Below are 27,480 nucleotides of genomic sequence, written 5' to 3'. Positions count from 1 at the left end.
ACTGGTCAGTGAATATTTCTATGGGACTCTGAATTACTAACTTAACCCCGAAGCCTCAGAATCTCCATCAGTAGAACAGAGATTTTATAGCTGCCTCCCAAGGTTGACACTGCCTGGCACGAAGTCAGCAGGCAACAAAAGTTCACTGCCGCAAGGGGGATGATAAGGAACTTCTTTTTACTTTCAGAGATCGGGTGGCGTTTATTTTTGTTCTCTGCAGCACTGGGGTAGGAAATCCAGTCTTCACTAGCTTTATTCCAGACCCACCTTCCTTCCTCCCTGAAGGGCTGAGCAGACAGTGCAGAGTGAGTGGGCAAATCTGCCCCTTCTTCGTGGAAACTGCTTCCTTCACCACCACCCCTTATCTGCCCAGTCCCCTGATAACACCCCCAGGCATTCAGCTGTTTGGCTGCAGGATCCCAGGAGAGTGAAGCTCAGGATACCCCCCTCCGCCCCCAGCCCGAGAGGTGGGTGTGTGAGATGCACAAAGACAGGACCATGGCTCTAGGGCCATTTCTGCTTTTAGAATACTGGTGCATTTTTTATTAAAGAAGAGAATAAAGCATTTGTAAATATATTTCTCTCGTGTATACTTCAAAGGTGACGCTGGTCGGCCCGCTACAGAACTGGGGAGCAAACAGGAGGAGCCCTTCCCCCACCCTATCCCCTCCACTCTAGATGACAGAGACACAGGGAGGGCTGGGAGCTGCCCAGCTCCAAAGGACAAAGGGTTCCAAGATGTGTGAACGGAAGGACCAGCCGACAGCGCTCATCACAGTGCTGCCCAGAGAGCAGGGTAGCGCCTCCAGGAAGGTTGGGCATGCTTGTTAAGAAAACCCCTTTACCCCTTAGAAACAGATAAGGCATGAAGGTCCCTCCTGGGTTCCCAGCACAGAGGCCAGGGCTCCCCCCTTCCACCAGGCTGTGTGGCTCCTCCAATTTCTAGGATCTCAGGATGGGTGGTAGAATGAACTGGAAACCCTGAAGAACTGCTCAGGGCAAGCTGGGGACCTGGACATCTCTTAGCTGAAGCTGGACTTTCTGAAGCCTTAATAAAAGGTTTAACCTGTGACCCAGGTGGGTCCTCAAAAGCCCCCCACAAAGGTGAGAGCTTAAGAACAGGCATTCTATGGGAGAGGAGACATGCTCTCCACCAGGTCCCATTTCAATACTGTTCAGTATAGAGTGGGAATCTTGGGCAGTCCCCACTGAAAGGGGGCACGGGCAGATGCTGGGACCATTGGCTGGTGGCACACTCTTGGGATATTCTGGGGGTAGCAGGCATGATCTGAGGAGGGGTCGGCCTGTGGGGAGCATGGGAGTGAATGAGACACATCATGGTCCCTGAGATGGGGGCAGGCAGAGGCCAAGCTTGGCAAGTCAGAGGTGGCGTGCAGAGATGGGGGCTCCCCACCGCCCAGACTCCTGGAAGGCTTAATGGCCAGAAGGCATTTCCAGGGCTGGAGCCTGAGGAGACTGGCTCTGAGGGAAGCAGGGCGCACTGTTCATGTATGGCTGCTGAGGGGCTCCCTGTTCCCCTCCTCTGATTGGCTACAGATCTGCAGTGGGCTGATGGTCTCCAGGGAGAAGTGGGGGGCACTCCAGGTCTGGCTGAGGCATTCTGCTCTCCATGCAGGGGCCGTCTCTGACCTGGTCAGGACCCTGGGCGTGGGACAGCTGGTGCTAAGGGAATGACAGCGCGTCGCAGCTGGGGAGAAGCAGTGGGTGGTCCAGGAGACCCCTAGAACCTGCAACAGCTGGCTCTGGGATCCCCCTTCAAGTGTTTTCAGTTGTGGCAAGGGGTCAGGGAGACCTTGCATTGCAAATCTCTCAAAACAAAAAACAAAACTTAGAAAAAAAAGAAAAAAGAAAAAAGCCAAGTGGTCCAGAATGACTTTCAGAAGCTTGGCCACAAATCTGTGAACAAGGCCCAGGGTCAGGAAGCCAAGGGCTGGGGAGCTGGGAATCCGGGGTGGGGGGTGGGGGGGGGGGGCGGTGGCGCGCACACGTTTGGCTTTGCAACTCTTAGCTGCGTCTTTGGGCTGACGCAGGGTGGAGGAGGATCCTGGGAGGCCAGATGTATTACAGGTTGGCCACCTCCGGAGTGAGCTGAGAACAAGCTGCGTCCCCCCCACACTCCCTGGGCCAGAGAGCAGCCTCCCCTGGGCCGTATTGCTGCTGATGGGCTCCCTCCCTCACCAGAGGCTGCGTGGCCCAGGCAGGAGGGGCCCTGTGGCCGGACCCTGGGGGAGGCTGCAGGCGGGGAAAGGGTCACTTGCTGCTGTGCGTCTTGACTTTGGTGGCACTGATGTCGGCCTTGGTCTTCTGGATCCTGGAAAAGATCTCCTTGAAAAGCGCCTTGTACTCGGGCTGGCTCTGCTCCAGCCGCTTATCCACAGCCTCCACGTGCTGGCTCAGGCTCTTCTCCCCTGCCTTGGCCTCCCCCTGGCCCTCCTCGCCCCCACGAAGGTCTCTCCACGAGCTGTCCCGGGAGACGGGCCGCGAGGTCTGCACGCCGGCATGCCGCACCCCGGCGCCGTGCTGTCGGCACTTGCTCAGCAGCTCCTCGTACTTCTCGAGCAGCGCGTGGTACTGCTCGTCCACCTCCCGCAAGATGGACATGCCGCGCTTGCGCACGCTGTTGGCATGCAGCGTGAGGTTGCCCGCGTGCCGGCTGGCGGGGTCTTTGGCCACGATGGCGTTGAGCGCCGTGTCGCTGCAGCTCTTGCGCACAGCGTGGCCCGGGGAGGCGGCCGGCGAGGAGACGCCGTCCTGGGCAGCCGAGTCGTCCCCGCTGCCGGGCTGGGGGTCATCGGCCTCGGGGGCCTGGGTGAGGGGCGCGAGCAGGGCCTCGGCCAGGTGGTCCTCCCGGCCCAGCAGGTAGGTCTTGGCCTGCTTCATCTGCTGCAGCTCCAGCAGCTCGGCCTCCAGCTCCTGCACGCGCAGGCGGCAGCCCTCCATCTCGCACAGCTGCCGCTCCAGCTCCGAGTACGCCTGCAGCACCACCGCGTACTCGCGCTCCGCCCGCTCCTTGCGCTGCCGCTCCTGGCTCACCTGGGAACGCAGCACACCCACCAAGGTCTGCAGCCGCTCGTTCTCCTGCTCCAGGGGCCGCGGGCCCAGCTCCAAGGAGGAACTGTGCAGGCGGAAGGCCTCCTCACACCTGAGAAGGGGCAGGGGAGGGCCGGCAGAATCCGGTCAAGGCCAAGGGCCCGGATCCAGCTCCCCACGCTTACCACCTCTCCCGTCCACTGGGGAAGATACTCGGTTTGCGCCTCTAGATCCCCTCTCTGCCCTTTCTCTCCCTGCTCTCTGCCCGGGGCGGCTGACCACAGTGAACTGCTTCGGCCAGGTTTCTGCTCTCTCCTGAGCTCAACCAGAGGGAGGCAGGGGCAGGAGGTCAGAGGGCAGGAACAGAGGCAGGTCAGGAGGGTCTTCCCCAGACTCCTTCCCTGGTTAGTGCTGATCGGGCAGCACCTCCTGGCCTTCCAGGAACCTCCCTTCCCCTGCCCCCTTCAGGCCTAGGGATGGTAACAGCCCCTTGCTGTTGCAACCCTAGGGTACTGCAGTGTCCCCGCGGTTCCCTACACCTTCGTCCATACCTCTTCATGAATCACTCTGTGCAAGGCACTGTCTCATGCCAGGACCCTTATTGAAATACCCACTAAGTGCACAATATGTCTTTAAAAAAAATTTTTTTTTTTTTTAAAGATTTATTTTGGACGCCTGGGTGGCTCAGTCGGTTAAGTGTCTGCCTTCTGCTCAGGTCATGATCCCAGGGTCCTGGGATCGAGTCCCGCATCGGTGTTCCTGCTCCTCCAGGAGCCTGCCTCTCCCTCTGCTGCTCCCACTGCTTGTGCTCTCTCTCTGTCAAATAAAATCTTAAAAAAAAAAAGACTTATTTACCTATTTGAGAGAGAGTGTGTGCATGTGTGGGGGGGGAAGGGCAGAGGGAGAGACTCTTCCAGCGGACTCCCTGCTGAGCATGGAGCCCCTAGTGGGCACCATCTCATGCCCATGAGATCGTGACTGAGTTGAAACCAAGAATCAGATGCCCAACCAACTGAGCCACCCCGGTGTCCCCACAATTATGTATTTTTATATTAAGAGGCCATCCCTTTCAGATTTAATGGGAATGTCCAGCATGGAGCCTGCTTGAGATTCTCTCTCCCTCTCCCTTTGCCCCCCCCACTTCCCTCTCTAAAGAAAAAAAAGGGGGGGGACTGAAAGGTGTAGTGGTTAACTCCTCCTGAGTTGGAATTCTAGCTTCCTGAAGAGGTGACCCTGGATAAGCTCACGTAAGCTCTGAGCTTTCGTCTCCTCACCTGAGCGGTGAGGATGATAGACCATAGCTCATGGTATTGCCACGGGAATGAAATCACTTAGAGCGGTGGGCACGTGGCCAGGGCTCGGTCAATGCCAGCTGCTGATGGTTGGTGGCAACAGGGCTAGTCCCTCCGACAGCCTGACGGTGCACCAACTCTCATTCCCACCCGCTGCCTGGGGCCCACCCTCTCCTTTCTCCGGGATGCAGGGACACCATGCAGGATCCGGGCTTGCCCCCCACAGGGTGCCCTCACCTACCGGGGGCTGGTGCACAGCTCCCTGAGGCAGGGGAAGGTGTGGACGGTGCGTCTGCGCTCCCGCTTCTCTCGGCGCACCCGCAGCTGCTCCAGGCCCCGCAGCTGCTCCACCTGGGCCTGCAGCTCCTCCACCTGGGCCTGTAGGCGCTCGATGGTCTCTGTCAGCCTGGGTGGTGGGGGGCGCACACGGGAGGGATTTTACCGGGACGGGGCCAGCCCTCCTCACTGCAGGCCTGGAGGGACTCAGGGATGGGGAAAGATGGGCCCTGCTGCCTGGTGCTGAGGTCAGACGAGAACTCCCTGTGTACCCAGGACCCGCCCTTCTTCTGCGCCTCCCCGGCTGAGCTGACCATTCTCCTCTGTATCACCTCGGTTCTTCCCACACCCTTTGAGTACTTACCATCCTGCACCGCAATAAAGTATTTACATGCCTGTCTTCCCTCCCGGGCTGTGAGCTCCCAGAGGGCGGGACGGTCTCTGTATCCCCATCGCTGTATCCCCAGTGCCTAAACAGAGCCTGGTGTGTAGCTGGGAGGGATTGTGGCCTGAACATGAAACCACCCGAAACTGACAAGGGCAATCTCAATACCATCCCGGGTCTCCAGGCCTGGGCTTCTGGGAGAAGGAGCATGGGTCACACCCACCGGACAGTATGCCCACATGCAACCCAACCTGACCTCTCCCTCGCTCGCCCCCCAGCCCGCCACCCGGCCCTCACCCATGGATCTTCTGCTGGGCAGCCTTACTCTCCAGCACCAGCTTCTGGTTGGTCAGCTCCAGGTCTCGGGCTGTCAGGTCCAGCTGCTCGTACACTTTGGCATGCTGCTCATTCATGTGCCGCAGCGTGTCCAGCTGCTTGGTTAGGTACTGGAGGGGAGAGGATTGAGTACCCTTTCAGAAGAGGGTTGGGGGAAATGTGTTCACCTGGACCTCTTCCCACTTCTAGGAACACATTTGCTTTGGGAAATTTGTCGGCAGCAGAGTGGGGGGTAAAGATGGTGGCACGATAGGGCCGCCTGGGATAGTTGTATAGGTTCTGAACTGCACAAGACTATGGGGCCAAAGCTGTGTCTGCTAAGAGGGCACCTTTCTCTAAGTTACACAAAGGCACCATAGGCCAAGGGTCCTTAATGGGTGGGGGAGCACATGCAGGGCCTATGTGGCCCCTCACCTCGATCTCCTGTACTTGCTCCTCATTGGTGGAGTACATCTGCTGCAGAGACTCCTCCAGCTCCTTGTTCCTCTCCAGCAGGGTCTTCCCCAGCTCTGCGGCCAAGTGCAAGTCTAGTGGAGGGGGGCAGAGGGTGGGAGTAACAATGAGCAGCTGAACGAGCTCAGAGGACTCCCATAAGTGTTCTGAGCATTCACTTTGGGCTATGCTTTGGGGACCCCAAGACAACCAGGACACAGAGCTGCCCTGAGGGAGCCTCCAGGCCTCGAAGGGGATGTAAGCCAGGAGCTACAACTTTGCACTGACTGTCCCTTCTGTCTGGAATGTCCTCTCCCCAGACACTCCCAGGACTTGTCCCCCTCCTCCTTCAAATCTGTGCTTAAATGTCACCTTCTCCAGGAGTCCTTCCCCAACCACCACTCATTCAAAGTCATCCCTCCCCCACCTCGCACTCCCTCTCGGCTTAGTTTTTCTCCTCAGCGCATACCACCATCTAACTTACCAAACTATTTGCTCATTTATCTTGTTCATCTCCCCCCCCACCCCAACTAATTGTAAGCTCATAGGGCAGGGATTTTGCCAATTTTGTTCACCGATATCCCAGGACCTAGAAGAGTACCTGGCGTAGAGGAGGTGTATAATAAATATTTTCTGAAAGAATGAGTGAGGGGCACCTGGGTGGCTCAGTTGGTTAAGCATCTGCCTTTGGCTCAGGTCATGATCTCAGGGGTCCTGGGATCGAGCCCCACATTGGGCTATCTGCTCAGTGGGGAAGTCTGTTTCTCCTTGCCCATCCCACAAGCTTGTGCTCTCTCCCTCTCTCTCTCTCAAATAAATAAATGAATAAATAATCCTTGAAAGAATGAGTGGGAGGAATGTGCTAAGACAACCAACAGACATGGGGAAAGTGCTCTGGGATGACAGGTAAGGGCGAGCTCACTCTTCCTGGGGTCGGCTGGAGGCTCCTGCAATGGGCAGCTTGCAAGCTGGGTTTGGAAGGGTGACTAGGAGCCCGCTGAGATTGGAAGGGAGCAGAAAGGCTTGCTGGGTATTAGAGCTGGATGAGGCTTCAGAGCTGTTTGGCCTAACCTCCTTATTCTATGGGTGACAGGCTGGAGAGCGAGAGCGAAGAATGACCTGCCCAAGGTTATGGCCACGTTGGAAGCAGAATTCAGGTCTCCTGGCCTTGGTCAGGTACCGTTTGGTTCTAATGACATGGGCCCCTCTCAGAAACCTCCTTTCCCTGGGCAGCAAAACCATCATCCTCTTCCCCCAAGCAGCCCTGATTCTTGTACCCTACAGGACTGGAACCTACTCTCCCCCATCCCAGCCGAAAGTAAATGAACACTGTCAGGCTGGGAGGGGATCCAGCCTGTTTTTAGGGGGTTGTGTGGTGGGGAGGGGGAGGGGTTAAAAGGAAGTGGCAGGTGCTGGAATCCCTAAAAATTCTCTCTAGTGGGTCTGGGGTTGTGCGAGGGTAACTAGACATTTGGGGTAGATATTCCTCCGTATATATGCCTCACTCTTCTTAGAAACAAAGGGAATGGCATATTTATTATTATCAAGGGCAAATATATTATTTCTTTTACTTCTAAGAAGAGTTCAGGATGATGAAAATGTTCTAAAGCTGACAATGGGGATGACTGCACTGTGAATATGCTGGAGACTGTCGCGCTGCTGTGCACTTTGAGTGAGTTACCTGGTGTATGAATTACATCTCAGTAACGCTGTTTTTAGAAAAAAGATTCAGGCAGCTTAATCAGGAGACAGAGACTGGTGGTGGGGGCAAGGCCTTTAAGGAGGTCGGTAGACAGACTCAGGTGGAGTTCACAAGGCTCTCCCTCCCTCCCTCTCTTTCTCCTCTCTCTCTCTTTTTTTTTAAAGCTTTTATTTATTTATTTGAGAGAGAGAGAATGAGAGAGAGCACATGAGATGGGGGAGGGTCAGAGGGAGAAGCAGACTCCCTGCCGAGCAGGGAGCCCGATGCGGGACTCGATCCAGGGACTCCAGGATCATGACCTGAGCCGAAGGCAGTCGCTTAACCAACTGAGCCACCCAGGCGCCCTCTCTCTTTCTTTTTAAAAAAAGATTTATTTATTTGTTTGGGAGAGAGAGAGCACGAGCAAACACACCGCAAACACACCGAGGGAGAAGGAGAAGCAGACTCCCCGCTGAGCAGGGAGCCCGATGCGGGGCTCCATCCCAGGATCCTGGGAACATGACCTGAGCTGTAGGCAAATGCTTAATCGACTGAGCCACTCAGGTGCCCCTCTTTTTTTTTTTTTTTTTTAAGGCTCTTTTCTTTTTAAAATTGCTTTAAGGCTTGTGTGAAGGTGTACTTGATGTAAAAAAATCAAACGGCACAGAAAGGTTAACAAAGGTGACCAAAATATTACTTGAAAATGTACCTCATATATTCTTAGATCTATAACTGGGAATTCCACAAACAAATGGACATGGCCTCAAATAGTTATCAAAAGAATAGTGCCATTTGTAAGTAATTAGAGTTAGGGTCCGTGCGGCGCGGGAGAGGAGAGGGGAGCAAGCAAGTAGAAGAAAATGCCCCACTTAGAGAAAGATGCTGTCAACACGCAGGTAACCATCCTTCTAAACAGCTTTCTAGGCTTAGAGCTGCTATAGTAACGATTTTGTGTGACCAGAATGTTTTTCTGTACCTGCTTTTTTTCATTTCACAATTTGGCATAAACAGCTTTTTGTGTGCACATGGATCTACAGGGCCATTTTTAGTGGGTGTGAATGTTCTATTGTACACAGGTCCCTAAGTAGCCCTTACTGTTGGATTTTTAGGAATTTCCCCCCCTTTTTTTTTTCTGTTAAAAATGTAACTGGGGGGCGCCTGGGTGGCTCAGTTGGTTAAGCAACTGCCTTCGGCTCAGGTCATGATCCTGGAGTCCCGGGATCGAGTCCCGCTTCGGGCTCCAGTCCCGCATCGGGCTCCCTGCTCGGCACGGAGTCTGCTTCTCCCTCTGACCCTCCCCCCTCTCATGCTCTCTCTATCTCATTCTCTCTCTCAAATAAATAAATAAATAATCTTAAAAAAAAATGTAACTGGGGTTGCCTGGGTGGCTCAGTCGGTAGAGCATCTGCCTTCTGCTCGGGTCATGATCTCAGGGTCCTGGAGTCGAGCCCCACATCAGGCTCCCTGCTCAGCGGGGAGTCTGCTTTTCCCTTTGCCCTGCTCCCCCACTCATACTCTCTCTCTCTCAAACAAATAAATAAAATCTTTTAAACAATGAAACTACAAAAATTCATAGTACAAAGATCTTGGTGCAAATCACTGCCTATATCCTGAAGATCCTTTCCCAGAAACAGAATTACCGGGACAAAGAGTAGGCCTATTTGATTCATTCTGCCAAAATGCTGTCCAGGAAAGCTTGGGTCTTTTTCCCATTGTGAGGTTGTTTCTTAAAACAGCCCTCTATCTAGGCTGATGGTATAAATCCAGATCGAGATGCATAAAGGCAACTCTGCTGGGGCCGATGTGATGTGGTCCAGGGATTCAAGTCTTTAATGCTTTCCTGTTCAGACAGTGATCGTTCTAGACTCCCCAGAGGATGGAGGGTCTCTATAGTCCCCCCATAGACAGTTTCATCAATACAGTTGTTTCAGCTGAGCCCCTTGCTGGGCACCGGCCAGGTCTGGGGAGGAGGCTTCTCAGGAGAGCCTAGGAGAGCAGCGACTCCCTGTGGGCCTAGGAGAGCAGAGCCTCGGGCTTTTTCTCAGCCAGGCTGGGGGTCGGACTGACAGCACCTTACGGAACCCAGAGGACCTGGACAAAAGGCCCAGCTACCTGTTGGGAACAAGCCTGGAGTCTGCTCCCACACATACAGGTAAGGTTTTGAAACAGCCAGAGTGGAGTCTTCGGGCTGGGCCTCAGGCAGGAGCGGGGCCCTGTGCCCGGATATCACCCAGAGGAGTTTCCTGGAGGAGTGCAAAGCTGCTATCCCAGAGAAAGGCTGCAATAACCTAGGCTGGGAAAACAAAAGCTGTTTTCCTAAACAGCTACCTCAGCCAATGAAAAAAAAAAAAATCAGGGGCGCCTGGGTGGCTCAGTGGGTTGAGCATCCGACTCTTGGTTTCAGGTTCAGCTCAGGTCAGATCGAGCCCCGCACTGGGCTTGGCGATCAGTGTGGAGTCTGCTTGTCCTCTCCCTCCTCCTCTGCTCTTCCCCTCACTCTCTCTCTCTCTTTCTCTCAAATAAATAAAATCTTATTTTTTTTTAAAGATTTTATTTATTTGACAGAGAGAGACACAGCGAGAGAGGGAACACAAGCAGGGGGAGTGGGAGAGGGAGAAGCAGGCTCCCAAGGAGCAGGGAGCCCGATGCGGGACTCGATCCCAGGACCCTGGGATCATGACCCGAGCCGAAGGCAGATGCTTAACAACTGAGCCACCCAGGCACCCCTCAAATAAATAAAATCTTTTTTTTTTTAAGATTTTATTTATTTATTTGAGAGAGAGAGAATGAGAGACAGAGAGCACGAGAGGGAAGAGGGTCAGAAGGAGAAGCAGACCCCCTGCCAAGCAGGGAGCCCGATGTGGGACTTGATCCCGGGACTCCAGGATCATGACCTGAGCTGAAGGCAGTCGCTTAACCAACTGAGCCACCCAGGCGCCCAAATAAATAAAATCTTAAAAAAAAAATCATATAGGGTGCCTGGGTGGCTCAGATGGTTAAGCGTCTGCCTTCGGCTCAGGTCATGATCCCAGGGTTCTGGGATCGAGTCCCGCATTGGGCTCCCTGCTCCTTGGGAGCCTGCTTCTCCCTCTGCCTCTCTCTCTCTCTCTCTCTGTCTCTCATGAGTAAATAAATAAAATCTTTAAAAAAAATAATCATATAGATCTCAGATAAGAACCTTCAGCTTTGAGCAATGAACTTCGGATGATGATGGCGAGAAAAACCAGTTACCTAATACAGACTGGGAGGGGAATGGGGCCACTTGCAGTACGAATTTATGAACTATAAGTTGGGCAAACATCTACAAAGTGTGAAGGCGTCTGGAGGCATCCGTCTACAAAGTGTGAGGTTTGATGTGAGTATCACAGCGCAGCCCTACGTTAGGTTGCGTGCTTGGTGCGAATTCGGGAGCCCAGCAAGACCACCCCCGCTTCGTGATGAGGCAGCCACACCATCTTCCTACTTTCTGAAATGAGATGGTGAACATATGGCTCATCCCCAAACAGTATCAAACAACTCAGGTAGCAATGGAAAAGAACAGAGGGCCACACTCATCGGGGCTTTCTCCTCTGGGAACTGGCAGGTGCTGGCATTGGGGTACACGCTCCATGGGTGGACTGCTTGGAGTTCCTGTAGCTTAACCTAGAGCCCAAGACCTCAGGCTCCGAAGCTGAGTGAGGAAAGGCCACAAACAGCTGCATTTTGTGCTTTTCTTGCCAGGTGAGCCCCTGAGCTGTGTGTGTATTTCTACCGCTGGGCTGGGGCAGCTGCAAGTCACTATAAACCAAGGACACAGAAGCTTGCCCTGTGAAGGCAGCGAATGTAACCAGGCCGCCCAGTGACTCAGGGGTGGGGAGGAACACAATAGAAGCTGTTTGGGGTCGGGGAGAACCTCAGAGACTGTCTCGGGGAAACCGGATCACAATGTAAGCTAAGCTGGTCAAAGTTGCCAGGAGGGATCACGGGAGAAGTCTAGAAGCTGCAGAGCAGGGGACTGGCTGGAGCCAAGTACTGGGGAAGGTACACCAGCTAGCAGAGGGCTGGTGATGGCTCTGGGCTCTGGGGGGCGGGGGGGCGGTATACAGCTCCCCTTGGACCAGGGGTGGGGGAGGCCTCGGGGTGGGAGAATGGGGGAGCTGGCTAAGCAGGAAGTAGATGCGAGTCATAAATAGTCTGTCATGGCCGGATTAATGGTCACACTGGACCAAGCTGGGGGGAGGTACCAAGTCTAAATGGGCAACCCCCCCACCTGGACCCTGGGATTTTCTGGGGTCTCCTGTAGTGGGCTTCAGCAGTTTTGCCCTCTGAGTGCCTGCTGATGTGCTCCCCATGAGCAATGCCCTAAAGGCCTGAGAGGGAATGGCTGGGAGCCACGAGGATGTCCTTGAAAAGAAACCCTGAAACCCCACTGTCCCCACTGGTTGGGGTTGGGGTGGGACCCACAGACTCTGGAGCAGAGAGGTAGGAAAGGGACAGGGGACAGGCACAGGGATGAAGGGACAAAGATAAAGTGGGTGGGAGGAGGCAATCTACCACCTGGCAGGGCTGCAGGGTTCCTGCTTACAACCTCCAGGGCACAAATGTCAGGAACTCTGGGTCCACACAACTGGGCTCCGGTCACCCCCCCCCCTTGCCATGTCAGAGCTCTGGCCCAAGGCTGAGACTCAAGGTCAGGCACCCAGGTCTTCAAGTCTGTGACTCAGCAGCCCTGTCTCAGCTCGGAAAGAGGTACCACAGGGCCTGCCATGCCTGGTGCAAGGTCAGGAGTGGAGGCGGGCAGAGAGAGAACCTGTGTTTAACGATTGATGGCTTTTTCTATTTTTACAGGTGCTGATGTCGGTGGGTGGAGGGAACATGGTGAGGATCTAGGGCCTTGCTTGTCCCAACCGCCTCCCCGCACTGGGAAAAAACAGCATCCAAGTCCAACAGCATCTGGAAGGCCAAGCTTCCAGAAAGTACAGTTGGGGCTGCCCTCAGGACAGGGGGAGACAAATACAGAGGGGAGGCCAGGCTGGCTGAGCGAACCACCTTCTGAGCCACTCAGAGGCACTGGGGACAGGGAAAGGGGGTGTAACAGGCACCTGATCACCAGTGCGGCTGGCCTTTGGCCCATGCTTCACGCCATCATCCAGCTGTCGGTGCTGGGCTCTAAGAGGTGCGCTGCAGTGGCTGTGCCTGAGGTTTCCCGGGAGCCCACTGCTGGCACTCCAGATGGCTCCTACCTTCTAGCCGTGGGTGGTCTTCTCACATTGCTCTGTACCTTGGTTGGTACTGTGTTCCCTCCACCTTGAATGCCCAGGCAGCCCCTATTCTCCCTCCCGCTCAGAGGGGCTTTTGCAGAAACCTTTATGAGTCTCATAGCAGAAGGCCCTCTGCTCTCACTATGGAGACATCTACAAACATCTACAAAGTGTGAAGGCATCTGGAGGCATCCGTCTACAAAGTGTGAGGTATTTGAGCCGAACCTGGGCTGAACCTGAGCTGAACCTGGGATCATGACCTGAGCTGAAGGCAGACGCTTAACGACTGAGCCACCCAGGTGCCCCTCAAATAAATAAAATCTTTAAAAAAAAAAAAAAATCATATAGGGCGCCTGGGTAGCTCAGTTGGTTAAGCGTCTGCCTTTGGCTCAGGTCATGATCCCAGGGTCCTGGGATCGAGTCCCGCATCGGGCTCCCTGCTCCTTGGGAGCCTGCTTCTCCCTCTGCCTCTCTCTCTCTGTCTCTCATGAATAAATAAATAAAATCTTAAAAAAAAATAATCATATAGATCTCAGATAAGAACCTTCAGCCCTCGCCCGGGGTGAGGGGACATTTGTTTTTAGGTCACAAACCCTGATTTCTTCAGACACTGCCTCATTTCTGGTTTCCCTCCTTATTCCTGGGCCCTGGCTACTCCTGGGGCCACAAGACAAGGCCGGCTACTGCAGACCAGCAAGGCCAGCCCCTACCTTGGTCCCAGAGCATGGCTGCCCAGCCCAGCTCGAATCTCGACACCTCTCGCTCTCCGGAAGCAGCACGTCTCCCACCCCTACTCTCTGGCTCCTTCCTCCCACATCTGGGCTGGGCAGCATGCCAGAGACTTTGTTAGGGGTGCGGGAATGAAATGAGACAGCAGCAATATCAGCATCAGCTTCCTGGGAAGCCATCTTCCCAGGCGCCCAGCTTCCAGTCTTTCCATCTAGGCCTGCCTCTTCCATGAAGCCCTCTTACTGCACCCTAACACCCACACTTAGTTATAGGCCCACCTCCGCCTGCCCAGGTGCACCCAGGAGGCCAGGGCTGAGACTATCCCAGCTCCCAGGACGGTGTCCGACACTTAAGTGTCAGCCCGAGGAGGTGTTTGTGGGATGCAAAATTTGGGGGGTGGTGCCCAGGATAGGGGAGGGTGTTGTCACAGCCAGTACTGGACACCATACTCCACGCAGGGAGGCTGAGGTAGACTCCAGGGCAAAGACTATGGCAGAGTTCAGCCCAGCACCCCAGTCCCACACTGGTCCCAGAGGCTCTGATTAACCCACGCTCCCGAGTACAAGGACAGTCTCATCTACCAGCAAATCTTGCCACGTGGGGATGTGGGTCAGGGCCAGGAAACAAAGGCTCCAGGATCTGGGTAGATGTCTCACACGAGGGCAAAGCTAGGCATCTGGGGGCCCCAGTGGATGGCGACTCAGAGCAGGGGTGTTAGTACGCACTGGACCAGACTTGTGTCCACACTCGCCTGGCTTGCTGGGTGATGGTAGTCACTTCTCCTAGACATGTTTCCTTGCCACTCCAGCTCTAACGGTCCAAGAATGAGGCACTTTGGGGGAAGAGAGGGTGGATTTGACGCTGTTCCAGGAGACCTTGGCCCTGACCCTCTTAGGCCTCCTCCTGCTTCCTGTCCCACAGCTCCGCCCCCTGCCTGGAGTGATGTCACCTTGGCCACCTCATCACCAGATTCTAACCCCCTTCCAGCCACCCTCTCTACCCTCAGATGGGAGTGGGGGAGGTGGCTCCCACTTTACTCAGGCTCTAGTCTGGTGCATTGCTCAGAATTCCCAAACCTGGTTCCCTCTGAACCATGAGTCATTTGAGAGAGGGCTGGGAGGGAAAGGGCCAGGGGACCCCCTTCCCCTCAGGAAGGCAGATTGGAGACTCCAAGTTTTTGCTGCTTCTTGGCCAGCAGGGTCCCCAAACCCCTATACCTTCCCTGGGTGGAGGGTAAGGGAGTTGGGGAAACTTTCTGGGAGTTTCAGAGCTCAGGAATCCTGGCAGGGAAGGGTGCCACTGGATTTGGAATGGGATAACTTTCCGCTACACACACACACACACACACACACACACACACACACACACACTCACTCACTCTCACTCTCACTCTCTCTCTCTCTCTCTCTCTCTCAGCAAAACATAACCAAGGAGCCACCTCCCGGCCTTCAAAGACTTCCAGCCAGTACTCAGGCCCCCAACAATACCAGGGGCGCCTGGACAGTTCCTGCCTCTAAGATGGGGTGGGTGAGCTGGGTGAAGTATGCCCCTGTGGTTCAGGGAAAAAGAAAGGCCGCTCCCCCCACTTTTGCACGGCTTCGCGGGTCCCGCCCGGGTCTTCCCGGGCAGCGCTCCCTCTCTCCACGTCCCGATTCTCCAGACACATCACCCCTCGGAGTCCGGCGCTCCGGGTCCAGCCCAGCCCTCCCCGGGGTGATACTGCTCAACAATGGAGAAGCGGACAGGGGTCGCCGGGCGCACCCCGCTCTCCCGCCGCACCCACGCCCCCGTGCTCACCCTGTTCCAGGTCCTGCTGGTCGTACCAGGGCTCCTCTTCCTCTGTGGAGAAGTCCTCCATCCCGGCGGCTCTCCGCATGGCCCCGCGGGCGGCGGGCGGCAGGCGGGCGCTGCGGCGGCGCGGCTCAGGGCCGGGGCGCGGGGCCCGGGACAATGCGGCGGAGGCCGGCCGGGCCTCCCGCGTCGCGGACTCGGGCTGCAGCGCCCCCGCCCGCGCCGCGCCCCCTCGCCATCGGCCGCCGACCCGGCGCCCACGCGGGCCTAGCGCGCCGCGGCGTCCGGCCCGGCCGGGGTCCTGCGGAGCCGGGGGCACCGGACGGCGGCGGCACAAAGGGTGGAGGGGCGGAGACGGCGGGCGGGACGGTGGCAAGGACGGTCGGAGTCCGCCGGCCGTCTGGGGCGCTAGGAGTGCGCGGGGGCCGCGGGGGGCGCCCCCTGCCCGGCTCCGGCCCGCGCTGCCCCCTGCCCGCCCGGCGACACCCGGAGCCGCCGCTGCATCTTGGCGGGGTCCGCCCCGCGCTTCCCTAGCCGCCTGCTCCGAGAGGTGGGGCCGGCCGCCGCTGGCCAGTCAGGAGACGTATGCAAATATGGAGGCGGGGACGAGGGCGGGATCTCCCCGGTGCCCTGGTGGGGCCGTTGCTGGTTCAACCTCCTCCTCCCCCTAACGCCCGACCCCTTCGGTTTACCGCTCACTGTCTGAAATGATTTTATTTTGTTTACCTGCTGTTATCTCTCTCTCTCCCTTTAGATCTCCTGAAAGCACAGATCGTGCCTCTCTTGTTCACAGCTGGCTCCTTAGTGCCTAGAAGAGGCTGGCCAGTTAGGACCTTCCATGGACACTCTTTGAATGAATATTTATTTACGATTACCGTTGAGAAGTTGTGTGTTTAAATATCTGTGGCTGGACGCCTCAGGCCAGGAGTGGCGAAGTTTGAGGGTGTGTTACCTGCATTCTGGATCTTTCCCTTTAAGGTCCTGTTTCCCTCCCCTTCCCTCTCTTTCCATATGCTATATCCAGTTACAACAGTTAAAACCATACACAATTTCACCTTCTAAGCATTCTTTCCTTAAAGGAGTTATCAGACTCAAGCATTCATGAGCATTCGTGTAACTGATTGTTATTAGGACTGTTGAGGCATCCTGAGTATATCCAACTCTGAATATATGTGGCAAATATATCCAACAAAGGGCTTGTATCCAGAATATAGAAAGAATACCTGCAAATCCACAGGAAAGACAGCCCAGTAGAAAAGTGGGTAAAAGACTTGACCAGGCACTTTACAAATGACCAAATGACCCAACAAACATGTGACAAAGTGTTCAACTTCTTTAGAAGCATCAACCCTTGCAGGGAAAGAGAAGGAAACAGGGTTTGCATAGGGAGGAATTGGGTTGAGATGTGACCTTAACAAAAGCCTCCCCTGACTCTGGACAGCTCTGAATCCGGAGAGACCTTCCAAAGCTATTCCAAGTGGCAATGGGGAGAGGGCCCCATGTACACAAGTCATTGAATGGATGCAGGTGGTGAATGACAAGCAGTGTGATCTTAGGCAAAGGAGCTCTTTTCAGCTCCTCTCTTCTTAGAGAGGGCTGGCAGCTGAGGACTTCCCAGCAGCTGGGGGAACAAATCCTTCAGTTCTGAAAGGGAGCCTGGGGAATGCATCGAAGCATCCATCATATATGGATGCTATAATCCAGCCATTCTGTTCCTATATATGTGCAACAGAAATATGTGGATATGTTAATGAAAGACATGTACAAGAATGTTCATAGCAGCACAACTGAAAATAGCCCAAACTGGAAACAACCCAAACGTCCATCAATAGTCGATGAATAAAATGTGGTATATGCATGCAATGGAATGTTGTACAGTATAAATAAAATGTTGAGTGAAAGATGCCAGACATAAAAAGTAAATACTTTTATTAGTTTCCTAGTGTTTCTGTAACAATTTACCCCAAATTTAGTGATGTGAAACAACACAAACTTACTGTCGGACAGTTTTGTAGGTTAGAAGTCCAACATGGCTCTCACTGGCTGAAATACAGGTGTCTCCAAGGCTGTATTCCATTCTAGAAGCTCTAGGGAAGAATCGGTTTCCTTGCTTTTTGCTCCTTCTAAAGACCACCCACATTGCTTGACTTGTGTCCCCCTTCTTCCATCTTCAAAGCCATCAACAGCAGGTTGAATCTTTCTCATACTGCATCACTCTGACCTTTCTGCTTCCCTCTTCTGCTTTTAAAGAGCCTATGATGACACTGAGCCCGCCCAATAATCCAGCATAATCTCCCCATCTCAAGGTCCTTAACTCAATCACATCTGCAAAGTTCCCTTTGCTATGCAAGGTAACATTTAAAAGTTCTGGGGATGTGAGCATCATTAGGGATCATTCAATTTATATAAAGTTCAAAACTGGCAAAAATGAATCTGACCAGGATAGTATTTAGCTTTCAAGAGTCATGTGGGGAACTCTGAGGGGATGGGAATGTTTTATTTCCTGATCTGGGTGCTGGTTACACAGGTGTGTTCATTTGTGACAATCATTGACTTATACACTTAGTTTTTTTTTTTTTTTTTAAGTAGGCTCCATGCCCAATGTGGGGCTTGAATTAATGACCCTGAGATCAAGAGTCACATGCTCTACTAACTGAGCCAAACAGGCACCCCAGCCTGTACACTTAGGATGTACACATTTCTTTGAATATAGGTTATACTTCAATAACATAGTTTACTTAAGAAGAAAAAGAAATCTGTGGCTGAGACATAGGCAGTCTCTGCTCTTGTGCATCCTTCATTCTAGTGGGGACAAATAAGTTATTACAACCTGCAATGTGTGCTATGAAGGAAATTAACAGGGTTCTGGAAGCAAGTTTGGGGCAAGGTTTAGATTCAGTGTTCAGGAAAGACCTTCCTCAGAAGGTGACCTCTAAGCTAATACCTAAAGGATGAGATCGTGCCAGGCGTGCCAAGCTCTAGGGGGAGAATGTTCCAGGCAGAGGCAACAGCAAGGGCAAAACCCTTCAGGCAAAAAGAGCTTGACATATATTAGGAACTGACGGAAGGCTGGTATAACTGAGTGGAGTGGATACAGGAGAGATGAAATCAGAGTTAGGGCCATGGGAAGGAATTGGGATATTCCCCCCCCCCAGCTGGACAAAGAGAACGAGTAGAAGGCTTCTCATTTTCAGCTGTAAAATATCACTGGCAATTTTGAGCACGGATTGGAGGGGAGGGAGCAAGAGTGGAAGCAAGACCAGCTTGGAGGCAAGACCAGTTTGCAGATGAGCCGACTGAAGAATCAGAGTGATGTTTTAGACTTCTGGTTCCAGTAACCAGGGATGGTGATGCCATTCATTGAGCTGGGGATAGAAATGAGTCTAAGGGACCAGCAGGTTGCAGGATGGGGGCGGGGGGAGGAGGAGTAAGTTCCAAAGGGATCTGGTCAGCGCTTCCAACTCACCAAGTCCTCCTCCCATCTGTTCATTTCTTCATTCTGCAGCTCTGTGGGAGAGCTGCCCTCAGGGAGTTTAGGAAGTCCCAAGAGGAGAGCAGGGGCCAAGGGCTGAGGGCCAGGGCCTGGGGAGGGCTGCCTCAGTTTCCCGAGCCTGGACAGTGAGGATGCTAGTTAGAGCAACTAAAGGCAGCCCCCATCTGAAGATTCATCTCCAACCCCTGGAGCTAAGGATGCTTTCAGTGATGACTTAGATGACCCCCATGTTTGCAAACATCCAGATCCTGTGTCACCTCCCAGCCTTTGGCCTTTACCATACTGGCCAGATCCTCAGCATGGCTCTCCTCTCCTGTAGCCACCCTCCTCCTGCCCCAGCCCCAGAAGCATCACCTGGCAGGGACAAACATGTTACAAAGGCTGGATTCTCATTGCCATCCCACCAATAGGCAGGGTGATTGAGGCTGGATTCTCATGAGGCTGGTATGGGCCAATGCTGGGAAACCAACTCTGCCAGGTCGGTGGGGCTTCCTTATCTCCCTCTGCAGGGGACAGAGAGTGGAGGTCCAGGTGACCTGCAGAGCTGTGGCTGGCTGAGGAATCGGAGGTGCATGCTGCGTACCAACCCTGTGCCAGGCCCTTTGCCTGAGTTGGTGCATAGGAACCCCAGGCTCCTTGCCCACTGGGATCACTCCCTGTGCCTTCAGGCCAGCCTTAACAGTTTTTAGACTATTCCAAGAGAAGGAAAATCAGATCTGCTTTTTTTTTTTTTAAGTTTATTTATTTTATAAAGTTTATTTATTTAAGTAATCTTTACACCCAAGGTGGGACTCGAACTCAGGGCCTGGAGATCAAGAGTGGCATGCTCCTCCGACTGAGCCAGCCAGGCGCCCCAAATCTGCTTTTGAGGAAGGAAACTCCTCAGCCTCTCTGAGCTAGCAGCCAGCAAGCTCTGGGACCCATCTCAGGCCCTTCCCTCTAAGGAGGTAGAGGGCCTCCGCAGGGGTCAGAAGTGTAAACTATCTGACCTTGGTTAGCCCCCAGCCTGGTACCTCCTAGGTGTGTCAGGCAGACCTACTGGGTGGTGTTCCTTGTTGGGATGGCCAGAGCCCTCGGTGGACCCGATGTCCCCCAAGCCTTGGGCATTATGAGTCCCCTGGGGTTGGCTTCACACTCCAGCAACCAGGAGCGCTTCCCCAGCACCCTGGAAATGCAAGCCCAGCTCCTGGATGTGGGACCAGATAGGGAATCCGGGGGGAGTTGGGAGCCGGGACCCGGCGACGCAACGCCCTCCCGCCAGCGCTGCTTGGGCGCAGGGCGGGGCTGGACACCCGGACACCACGGCAGAGTCGCCACGGCCACCCACCCGCCCAGCCCGGCCCACCGGAAATGACGGCGCTTGCGCAGGCAGCGCTGACGTTGGAGGGTCCCGGCCGCTCCCAGTCACCCGAGTCACCCTGGGGGAGGGGCAGGGTGCGCATCCCGCGCCTCCGGGCCCTCGGGGTACGCACCGCCCCCGCACGCTGCGCATCTTGGGTGGAGGTCAGGGGATCAGGCGATATCAGGACCCCTTCCTTGGGTGCCCCCACCCTTGCAGGCCGCGCTGCCCTCCCTGTCCCCAGACCCGTCGTTCCAGCGCTGGGCGCACATTGCACTGAATGATCTCGCCCCATCTGTCCCCCCTCCCCCAGTCTGAAGTCAGTGCCGGGCGGGATAAGGCGCGAGTGAGGTCATCGGGTGCCCATCCCCCCTCCCCTCCTCCTCCCCCCCTCGTTCCCTATATACCATCTGAGTGTGTCCCAGACAACTGTCTGCTCTGAGAGGGGAATTATTTTAGATTCTCACCATCCTCGTGGTCAGGAAGTGCTTCCGCATGCCTACCTCAAATCCCTTCAGTTTAAAACCTCCAGGCCTGCCATCGGTGGAGTGACCTTTAGGGTCCTCCTGTGGCCTCCCCCTTTACTCCTTTAAGACCTCCCTGTGGGGGGCACCTGGGTGGCTCAGTTGGTTAAGCGACTGCCTTCGGCTCAGGTCATGATCCTGGAGTCCTGGAATCGAGTCCCGCATCCAGCTCCCTGCTCAGTGGGGAGTCTGCTTCTCCCTCTGACCCTCCCCCCTCTCATGTACACACTCTCTCTCTCTCATTCTGGCTCTCTTAAATAAATAAATAAATAAATCTTAAAAAAAAAAAAAAAAGACCTCCCCATGGGGCTACTGAGAGCATTCAGGAAGCGGACACAGGCCAAGTGCTTAGAACAGTGCCTGGGCCATGCGAGCCCTGTTCAGTGTTTGCCTTTCAGATTCTTTTTTTCAAGATTTTATTTATTTATTTGACACAGAGAGAGAGAGAGGGAGAAGCAGGCTCCCCACAAAGCAGGGAGCCCGATGCGGGACTCGATCCCAGGACACTGAGATCATGACCTGAGCTGAAGGCAGACGCCTAACCGGCTGAGCCACCCAGGCACCTCATCTTTCCCATTATTCTTATTACAACTTTTTTACCTGGAGGATCCATTCCTTGCCTATCACAATCTCTCTTCTGACAGGGCTCCTGAGTTGGGTTGGGGAGACCTGTCCAGGGACCTTACCTTCCTGCTGGGGCGTCCAGGGGGCAGGTGAGGCCTGCAGTTCAAGGCCGGAGCCAGGGGCCTCGGAGACTATGGAGGAGTTCCAAGCACATTTGCTCACTGCCGGCTGCCTGAGCTCCCACTGCATCTTGCTTCCCAGTATCACAGCTTGCAGCCCCACTGCATGGGATCCATCTGCCTCTGGGCAGATTGAGAGCTCCTGGAGGGCAGGAACTCTGGGTGGCCCGTAGCAGGTGCCTGATGAAGGGACAAGTGGATGCTCGAAACAAGTGGTTTCCTTGGCTTTCCTTCTCTCTCTGTCCACTTGCCCCACCTCAAAGGCTCCTAAAAGAACTACACATTGAAGCTGAGAAAGAGTTCGTGAAAATGTGTGGCTCCTATTGGCTGAAGTGAACTACCAAAGTGGGTCCACCTTCTGTGACCCAGGAGTTGCTTGTATTCATTCACCCAGTAAAGAATTGCTGTGTGTCAGGCCAGTGCTGGGCGCCGGACAGACCCAGTCCCTGCTCGCTTGAAGCTTATATTTCAGGAGAGACAGACATAAACCAAATAAAGAGGCAAAAAGATTTTAAATGATGGTTAAAGTTCTAGTCCACACACATTCCGCTAAAATAACAGCTGGGAATGGGAAATCTCCCAGGGAAAGGGATGTTTGAGATAAGACCCCAAGGATGAGAAAGGGGCAGCCACGTGGAGAGTGGGAGGACAGATGTCCCAGGTAGAAGGAACAACCTGCACAGAAAGAGTTCGGAGGGTTTGAGGAAATGAAGGAAGACCTCTGTGTGGTGTGGGTGGAACTTGGGGGCTCAGTGGGGTGGGGTGGGGTGGGGGGGATGCCCAGCACCTGCAGGACCTTGGAGGTCAGGGCGGGGCCCAGTGAAAGCTGTTCCTAACAAAGGGCTCTGAGGTTTTCATTGGGGATCATTGTGAGCTGCATTTTATAACGACTTGGGTGTTCCACAGATTAGGGGGGGCAGGATGGAGGCTGCTGCAGGGGGAAGGCGATGGGGGCCCTGGCAAAGGTGGGGGCAGAGGAGATGAGGGAGGTAGAAAATATTTGTCTGGGAGATAACATCATTAGGTCTTCGTGATGGATTGGATGTGGGAGTCACAACAGGAGAGGCACCGAAGGTGACACTGGGTTCTGGGCTTGAGCACCTGGGAGGTGCCATTTCCTCAGATGAGAAGACAGGCAAAGGTCAGGAGAGAGAAGGATCGGGTTTGGGGGGGATGAAGCGTGGGGGACAGAATCACCCATGGCGGGGCAGTTTTACCGATTTATTGTTTTTTTTTAAGATTTTTTATTTTTAAGTAATCTCCTCACCCAACATGGGGCCCAAACTTACAACCCCAAGATCAAGAGTCACACCTCTACTGACTGAGCCATCCAGGAGCCCCAATGTCGCAGTTTTAAACATGGCGCCGACTCCATTGACACTTCTTCCACTGGGGAGGTGGGTGTAGGTTCCCTCTCCTTGAACCTGATGGGCTTGTGATTGCTTTGACTAATAGAGTATGGTGGAAGTGACTTTAAATGTTATTCCCAGGCTCAGTACTAAATGGCCATGCAGCTTCCTCCTCTTTCTCCCGGGACACCCTCTTTTTGTATGCACCCTTTGGGACACCATCTCAGAGCTGTGAGAGACCTAAGCCGCATGTAGAAGTTGCATGTTGGGGCTACCATCTTCACCCCCAGCTGAGTCCAGCCTTTGAGTCCTCCCAGCCCAGGCACCAGATATATGAGTAAAGAAGCCTCCAGATGATTCCAGGTCCCAGCTGTTCTGAGTGAACCCTCCCCCTACCTCTTCTAGTCTTCTCAGCTGAGGCTGCAGACATCATGGAGCAGATGCAGGCCACCTCAGCTGGGTCCTATCTGAATTACTGACCACAGAATTTACAATAAAATGGTTATTGTTGTATATCACGTTTGGTGGGAGGTTGTTACACCTGGAACATACATCAAATTGACAAGCAAGTTCCACGCTTCCACCTGGAGACATCACCTACATTCTTCCTCTCCATCTCACCTGTGACTGCCTGGCTCAACCCTGGTCATCTCTCACCCCGCCCCCCCAACCCTGGCTGGATTCCCAGTGTTCGGTTCACTTTATCTTTCCTGCAGCAGCTGGAGTGACTTTGCCAAGACATAATGACATCCAACGACATCATTCCCCTGCTTCAGAGGCTCCTCATTGCTCATAAGGGGAGATAAAAACTCTTTAAGAGGGCGCCTGGGTGGCTCAGTTGGTTAAGCGACTGCCTTCGGCTCGGGTCATGATCCTGGAGTCCTGGGATCGAGTCCCACATCGGGCTCCCTGCTCAGCGGGGGGGTCTGCTTCTCCCTCTGACCCTCTTCCCTCTCATGCTCTCTGTCTCTCATTCTCTCTGTCTCAAATAAATAAATAAAATCTTTAAAAACAAAACAAAACAAAAAACTCTTTAACAGGATGTATGCAGCCCTCTATGGTCTGGTCCTGGCCCGCCTCTCCTGCTTTATCTCTTGTCTCTACATTTCAGCCCAAGCTGGTCTTTCTGTTCTCTGGGCAAACCAGGCTCTCTGCACTCACCAGGCTCTCTGCACTCCTGGGCCTTCCTTCCGCGTGTTCCTCGTACCTGGATATGGGACATGTTCTGTGTGCCTAGTCAGCTCTCTTTCCATCATCTCTATCTGCTCCATGCCTGGAGGCTGAAACTTTTGCATGCAGCAACAATGGGCTCCCTTGCCCTTTTGCTTTCTGGGAGTCCACTGATGGGAAACACCAGCGGGAAATCGGGGCTCAGGAGAACAGTGAAGGTGGGGTATCCATCCCATGGGTCCCTCCCCTTCCAGACCCTGTGAGGTCACTGCTCCTTTCAGCCCTCTCTTATAACTGGGCACTCTTCCTCCGGATTCTGGTAACCATTCCTCTATTCCTTCCCTGCCAGGGCCCTGGACAGACTTCACTCTTGACCCCAAGGCTCTCTCTTGCCTGTATGTTTGCCCTCTCTTGGCAGTAGGAACTTGCCTTTGTAGCTCAGGCCCTAGCACCTTGCAAGGTATGTGGCCCTTAGCAGGTGCTGAGTTAATATTAGTTTCTTGTATAATTGATGGTTGAACTCAGAAAAAGGGGCTCTAGGAACCACAGACAGGGACTCTTCCTTTACACTGGGCATAAAAGGAGGACATACCATGGTTTCCACATAGGAAATCATAGCTAAGAACCTACTAGGGAATCTCCAAATTAATAAGGATAATTAATTTCTTTAAACTTTCAAAAGCTCTGTTTTACTACTATTTTTCCTATATAAATCCAGTCTTTTTCCTCAAAAATTTTAACTATATAAGTTTTCAAGCACACACACAAAAGTAGAGCACACAGTACAATGAATCTCCACACACTCAACACGGATTCAACAATGACCAAGATTCTGTCACATTTGCCTCATCTTGCCTGTGTGTTCTTTGTCTTGTTTTCTTTGTTATAGTATTTTATTTATTTTATTTTTTAAAGATTACTTATTTATTTACTTATTTGATAGAGAGAGACACAGCGAGAGAGGGAACACAAGCAGGGGGAGTGGGAGAGGGAGAGGCAGGCTTCCTGCGGAGCAGGGAGCCCGATGCGCTTGATGCGGGGCTCCATGCGGGGCTTGATGCGGGGCTCTATCCCAGGACCCTGGGATCATTACCTGAGCTGAAGGCAGACACTTAACCAACTGAGCCACCCAGGTGCTCCTTTGCTACAGTATTTTAGAGCAAATTCCAGTCGTTATGCCATCTTCCCTGTATACACTTCAGTAAGCACTAAACAATAACCAACAGCATTTAAAAAACAATCGTTGGTGGGATTAGGGAGGATGTTAAGTTTAACTTGGAGACAATAAACAGGTGGTGGGGATAAACGGGTATTTTTCCATTTCCTAGATGTATTAGCAGTCACATTCCTTAAGACGATATTAATATTTTTTCCATCCTCTGGGGGCAAGAGTGCCCAGGGACCTTGTAAGATTTCCTGGAGATGGACCTAAGATTTCCTGAGGAGCAGAATGCCCAGTGAATGGGAGAAGACCTTCTGAGGTTGGATGAGGATAAATGGACTCATTTAAATCCATCCCATGAAAGCTGATGGAAAGAGCAAGGTCCACGGATGACCAGTATTATCTCGGTGCCACCTGGAGTTCCTGGTTGCAAATCCCTGAAATGGCTCTGAGTGCAGCACAGGCCTAAGGGCTCACAATGACTCTCTCGAAATGACCAGTTAGCACCTGCTCTTGGTTTTTGTCCTTTTATTTATTATTTTTTTTTATTTTAAAGAATGTTTTTTTTTTTTTTAAGATTTTATTTATTTATTTGAGACAGAGAGAATGAGAGAGACAGAGAGCACATGAGAGGGGGGAGGGTCAGAGGGAGAAGCAGACTCCCTGCCGAGCAGGGAGCCCGATGCGGGACTCGATCCAGGGACTCCAGGATCATGACCTGAGCCGAAAGCAGTCGCTCAAACAACTGAGCCACCCAGGCGCCCTTGGTTTTTGTCCTTTTAAAGTCAAAATTATTGAGGTATAGTTTGCATACCATAAAATTCACCCCTCTTAGGTGTATAGTTATATGAACTTCAAACATGACATAGTCATGGGGTGCCTGCGTGGCTCAGTTGTTAAGCATCTGCCTTCGGCTCAGGTCATGATCCCAGGGTCCTGGGATCAAGCCCCGCATCGGGCTCCCTGCTCGGCAGGAAGCCTGCTTCTCCCTCTCCCACTCCCCCTACTTGTGTTCCCTCTCTTGCTGTGTCTCTCTCTCTGTCAAATAAATAGATAAAATCTTAAAAAAACAAAACATGATACAGTCATGAAACTACCACCACAATCATAGCAGAGACTGTTTTCATCACCCCAAAAAAGTTTCCTCATAACTTTTCATAGTCAATCTCTCATCCTACTCCCAGCCCAAGGCCACCACTTACTTGTTTTCTGTCCCACTGTTTTGTCTTCTCCAGAATGTCACATAAATGATATAATACAGTACGCTGCCTTCTGTGTCTGGCACAGTGCTTTTGAGATTCATCCACATTGTTGCTGCTTGTATCAGTAGCTTGTTCCTTTTTGTCACTAAATACTAGTCCCATTGTATGGGTGAAACCCCATCTGTTTATTCACTAGATGATGGACATTTGGGTAGTTTCCACTCTTTGATGATTATAAATGAAATTGCCATAAGCATTACATAGGGTTTTTTTTTTTTAAGATTTTACTTATTTATTTGAGACAGAGAGAATGAGAGAGAGAGAGCACATGAGAGGGGGGAGGGTCAGAGGCAGAAGCAGGCTCCCTGCCAAGCAGGGAGCCCGATGCGGGACTCGATCCAGGGACTCCAGGATCATGACCTGAGCCGAAGGCAGTTGCTTAACCAACTGAGCCACCCAGGCGCCCTACATAGGGTTTTTGTATGGATAGATGCCTTCATTTTTCCTGGATAAATACCATGACTGGGATTATTGAGATATATGGGAATTGTATATTTAACTTTATAAGAAAATATAAATGCTCCCCATCCTCACCAGTATTTGGTATTGTTGTGTTTTTTTTAATTTATTTTTTAAATTTTTATTTATTTATTTTTTTAAAGATTTTATTTATTTATTCATGAGAGAGAGAGAGAGAGAGAGAGAGGCAGAGCGAGAAGCAGGCTCCCAAGGAGCAGGGAGGCCGATGCGGGACTCGATCCCAGGACCCTGAGATCATGACCTGAACTGAAGGCAGACGCTTAACCATCTGAGCCACCCAGGCGCCCTGTTGTGTTTTTTTTTTAACCCATTCTAATAGGTATGTAATAATTATCACGTTATGGTTTCAATTTGCATTTCCCTGGTGACTAAAATTCTGAATTTTTATTTATTTATTTATTATTTTTATTTTTTTAAAGATTTTATTTATTTGACAGAGAGAGCGAGACAGCGAGAGAGGGAACACAAGCAGGGGGAGTGGGAGAGGGAGAAGCAGGCCTCCCGCTGAGCAGGGAACCCGATGTGGGGCTCAATCCCAGGACCCTGGGATCATGACCCGAGCTGAAGGCAGACGCCCAACGACTGAGCCACCCAGGCGCCCCTAAAATTCTGAATTTTTAATGTCTCTCTGGCCTGGACTTAGGTTGGGTGATTTGTAGGGTGGACTGGATTTTATTATTATTTTTTTATGCCAAATAAAGACATTATTCATTTGTTTTCTTGGAGCGATTAGAAAAGCCATGAA

At 52.9% G+C, this 27,480-nt stretch overlaps 1 protein-coding gene across 5 annotated transcripts; it reads right to left on the bottom strand.

Moving 5' to 3' along the window:
• Nucleotides 1-513: 513 nt before the first annotated feature.
• On the bottom strand, nt 514-15,737 carry CDR2L (cerebellar degeneration related protein 2 like). Of its 5 annotated transcripts, XM_064583323.1 has the most exons (6): nt 15,220-15,737; nt 5,755-5,867; nt 5,302-5,450; nt 4,984-5,089; nt 4,585-4,749; nt 514-3,054 (listed from the first exon to the last, which is right to left on the bottom strand). In XM_064583323.1, the coding sequence occupies exons 1-6, from the start codon at nt 15,296-15,298 to the stop codon at nt 2,272-2,274; spliced, it is 1,395 nt and encodes a 464-aa protein (XP_064439393.1). In that variant the 5' UTR covers nt 15,299-15,737; the 3' UTR covers nt 514-2,271. The 5 variants fall into 5 exon arrangements, with proteins under 5 accessions (XP_064439393.1, XP_064439394.1, XP_045744459.1 ...); XM_064583324.1 differs by lacking the exon at nt 4,984-5,089 and having other exon boundaries at nt 4,585-4,816; XM_045888503.3 differs by lacking the exon at nt 4,984-5,089 and having other exon boundaries at nt 514-3,163; nt 15,220-15,731.
• Nucleotides 15,738-27,480: the final 11,743 nt, after the last annotated feature.

This window comes from Mirounga angustirostris, unplaced genomic scaffold (genome assembly GCF_029215605.1).
Source record: "Mirounga angustirostris isolate CCGP_5_RB_7025 unplaced genomic scaffold, mMirAng1.0.hap1 SCAF_17, whole genome shotgun sequence".
Classification (NCBI taxonomy): domain Eukaryota; kingdom Metazoa; phylum Chordata; class Mammalia; order Carnivora; family Phocidae; genus Mirounga; species Mirounga angustirostris.
Note: the sequence above shows the minus strand (reverse complement) of the source record. Positions and strands in the feature narration are given on the sequence as shown.

What these genes read in the sequence shown, in the direction of transcription:
- CDR2L (XM_045888503.3), bottom strand. Translation starts at nt 15,298, where the DNA reads ATGCGGAGAGCCGCCGGGATGGAGGACTTCTCCACAGAGGAAGAGGAG. An exon ending in AGCAAGTACAGGAGATCGAG is followed by an intron (nt 5,451 to 5,754) that starts GTGAGGGGCCAC and finishes TCTCCCCTCCAG; the next exon opens with TACCTAACCAAGCAGCTGGA. An exon ending in GAGCTGTGCACCAGCCCCCG is followed by an intron (nt 3,164 to 4,584) that starts GTAGGTGAGGGC and finishes GCCCCTTCTCAG; the next exon opens with GTGTGAGGAGGCCTTCCGCC.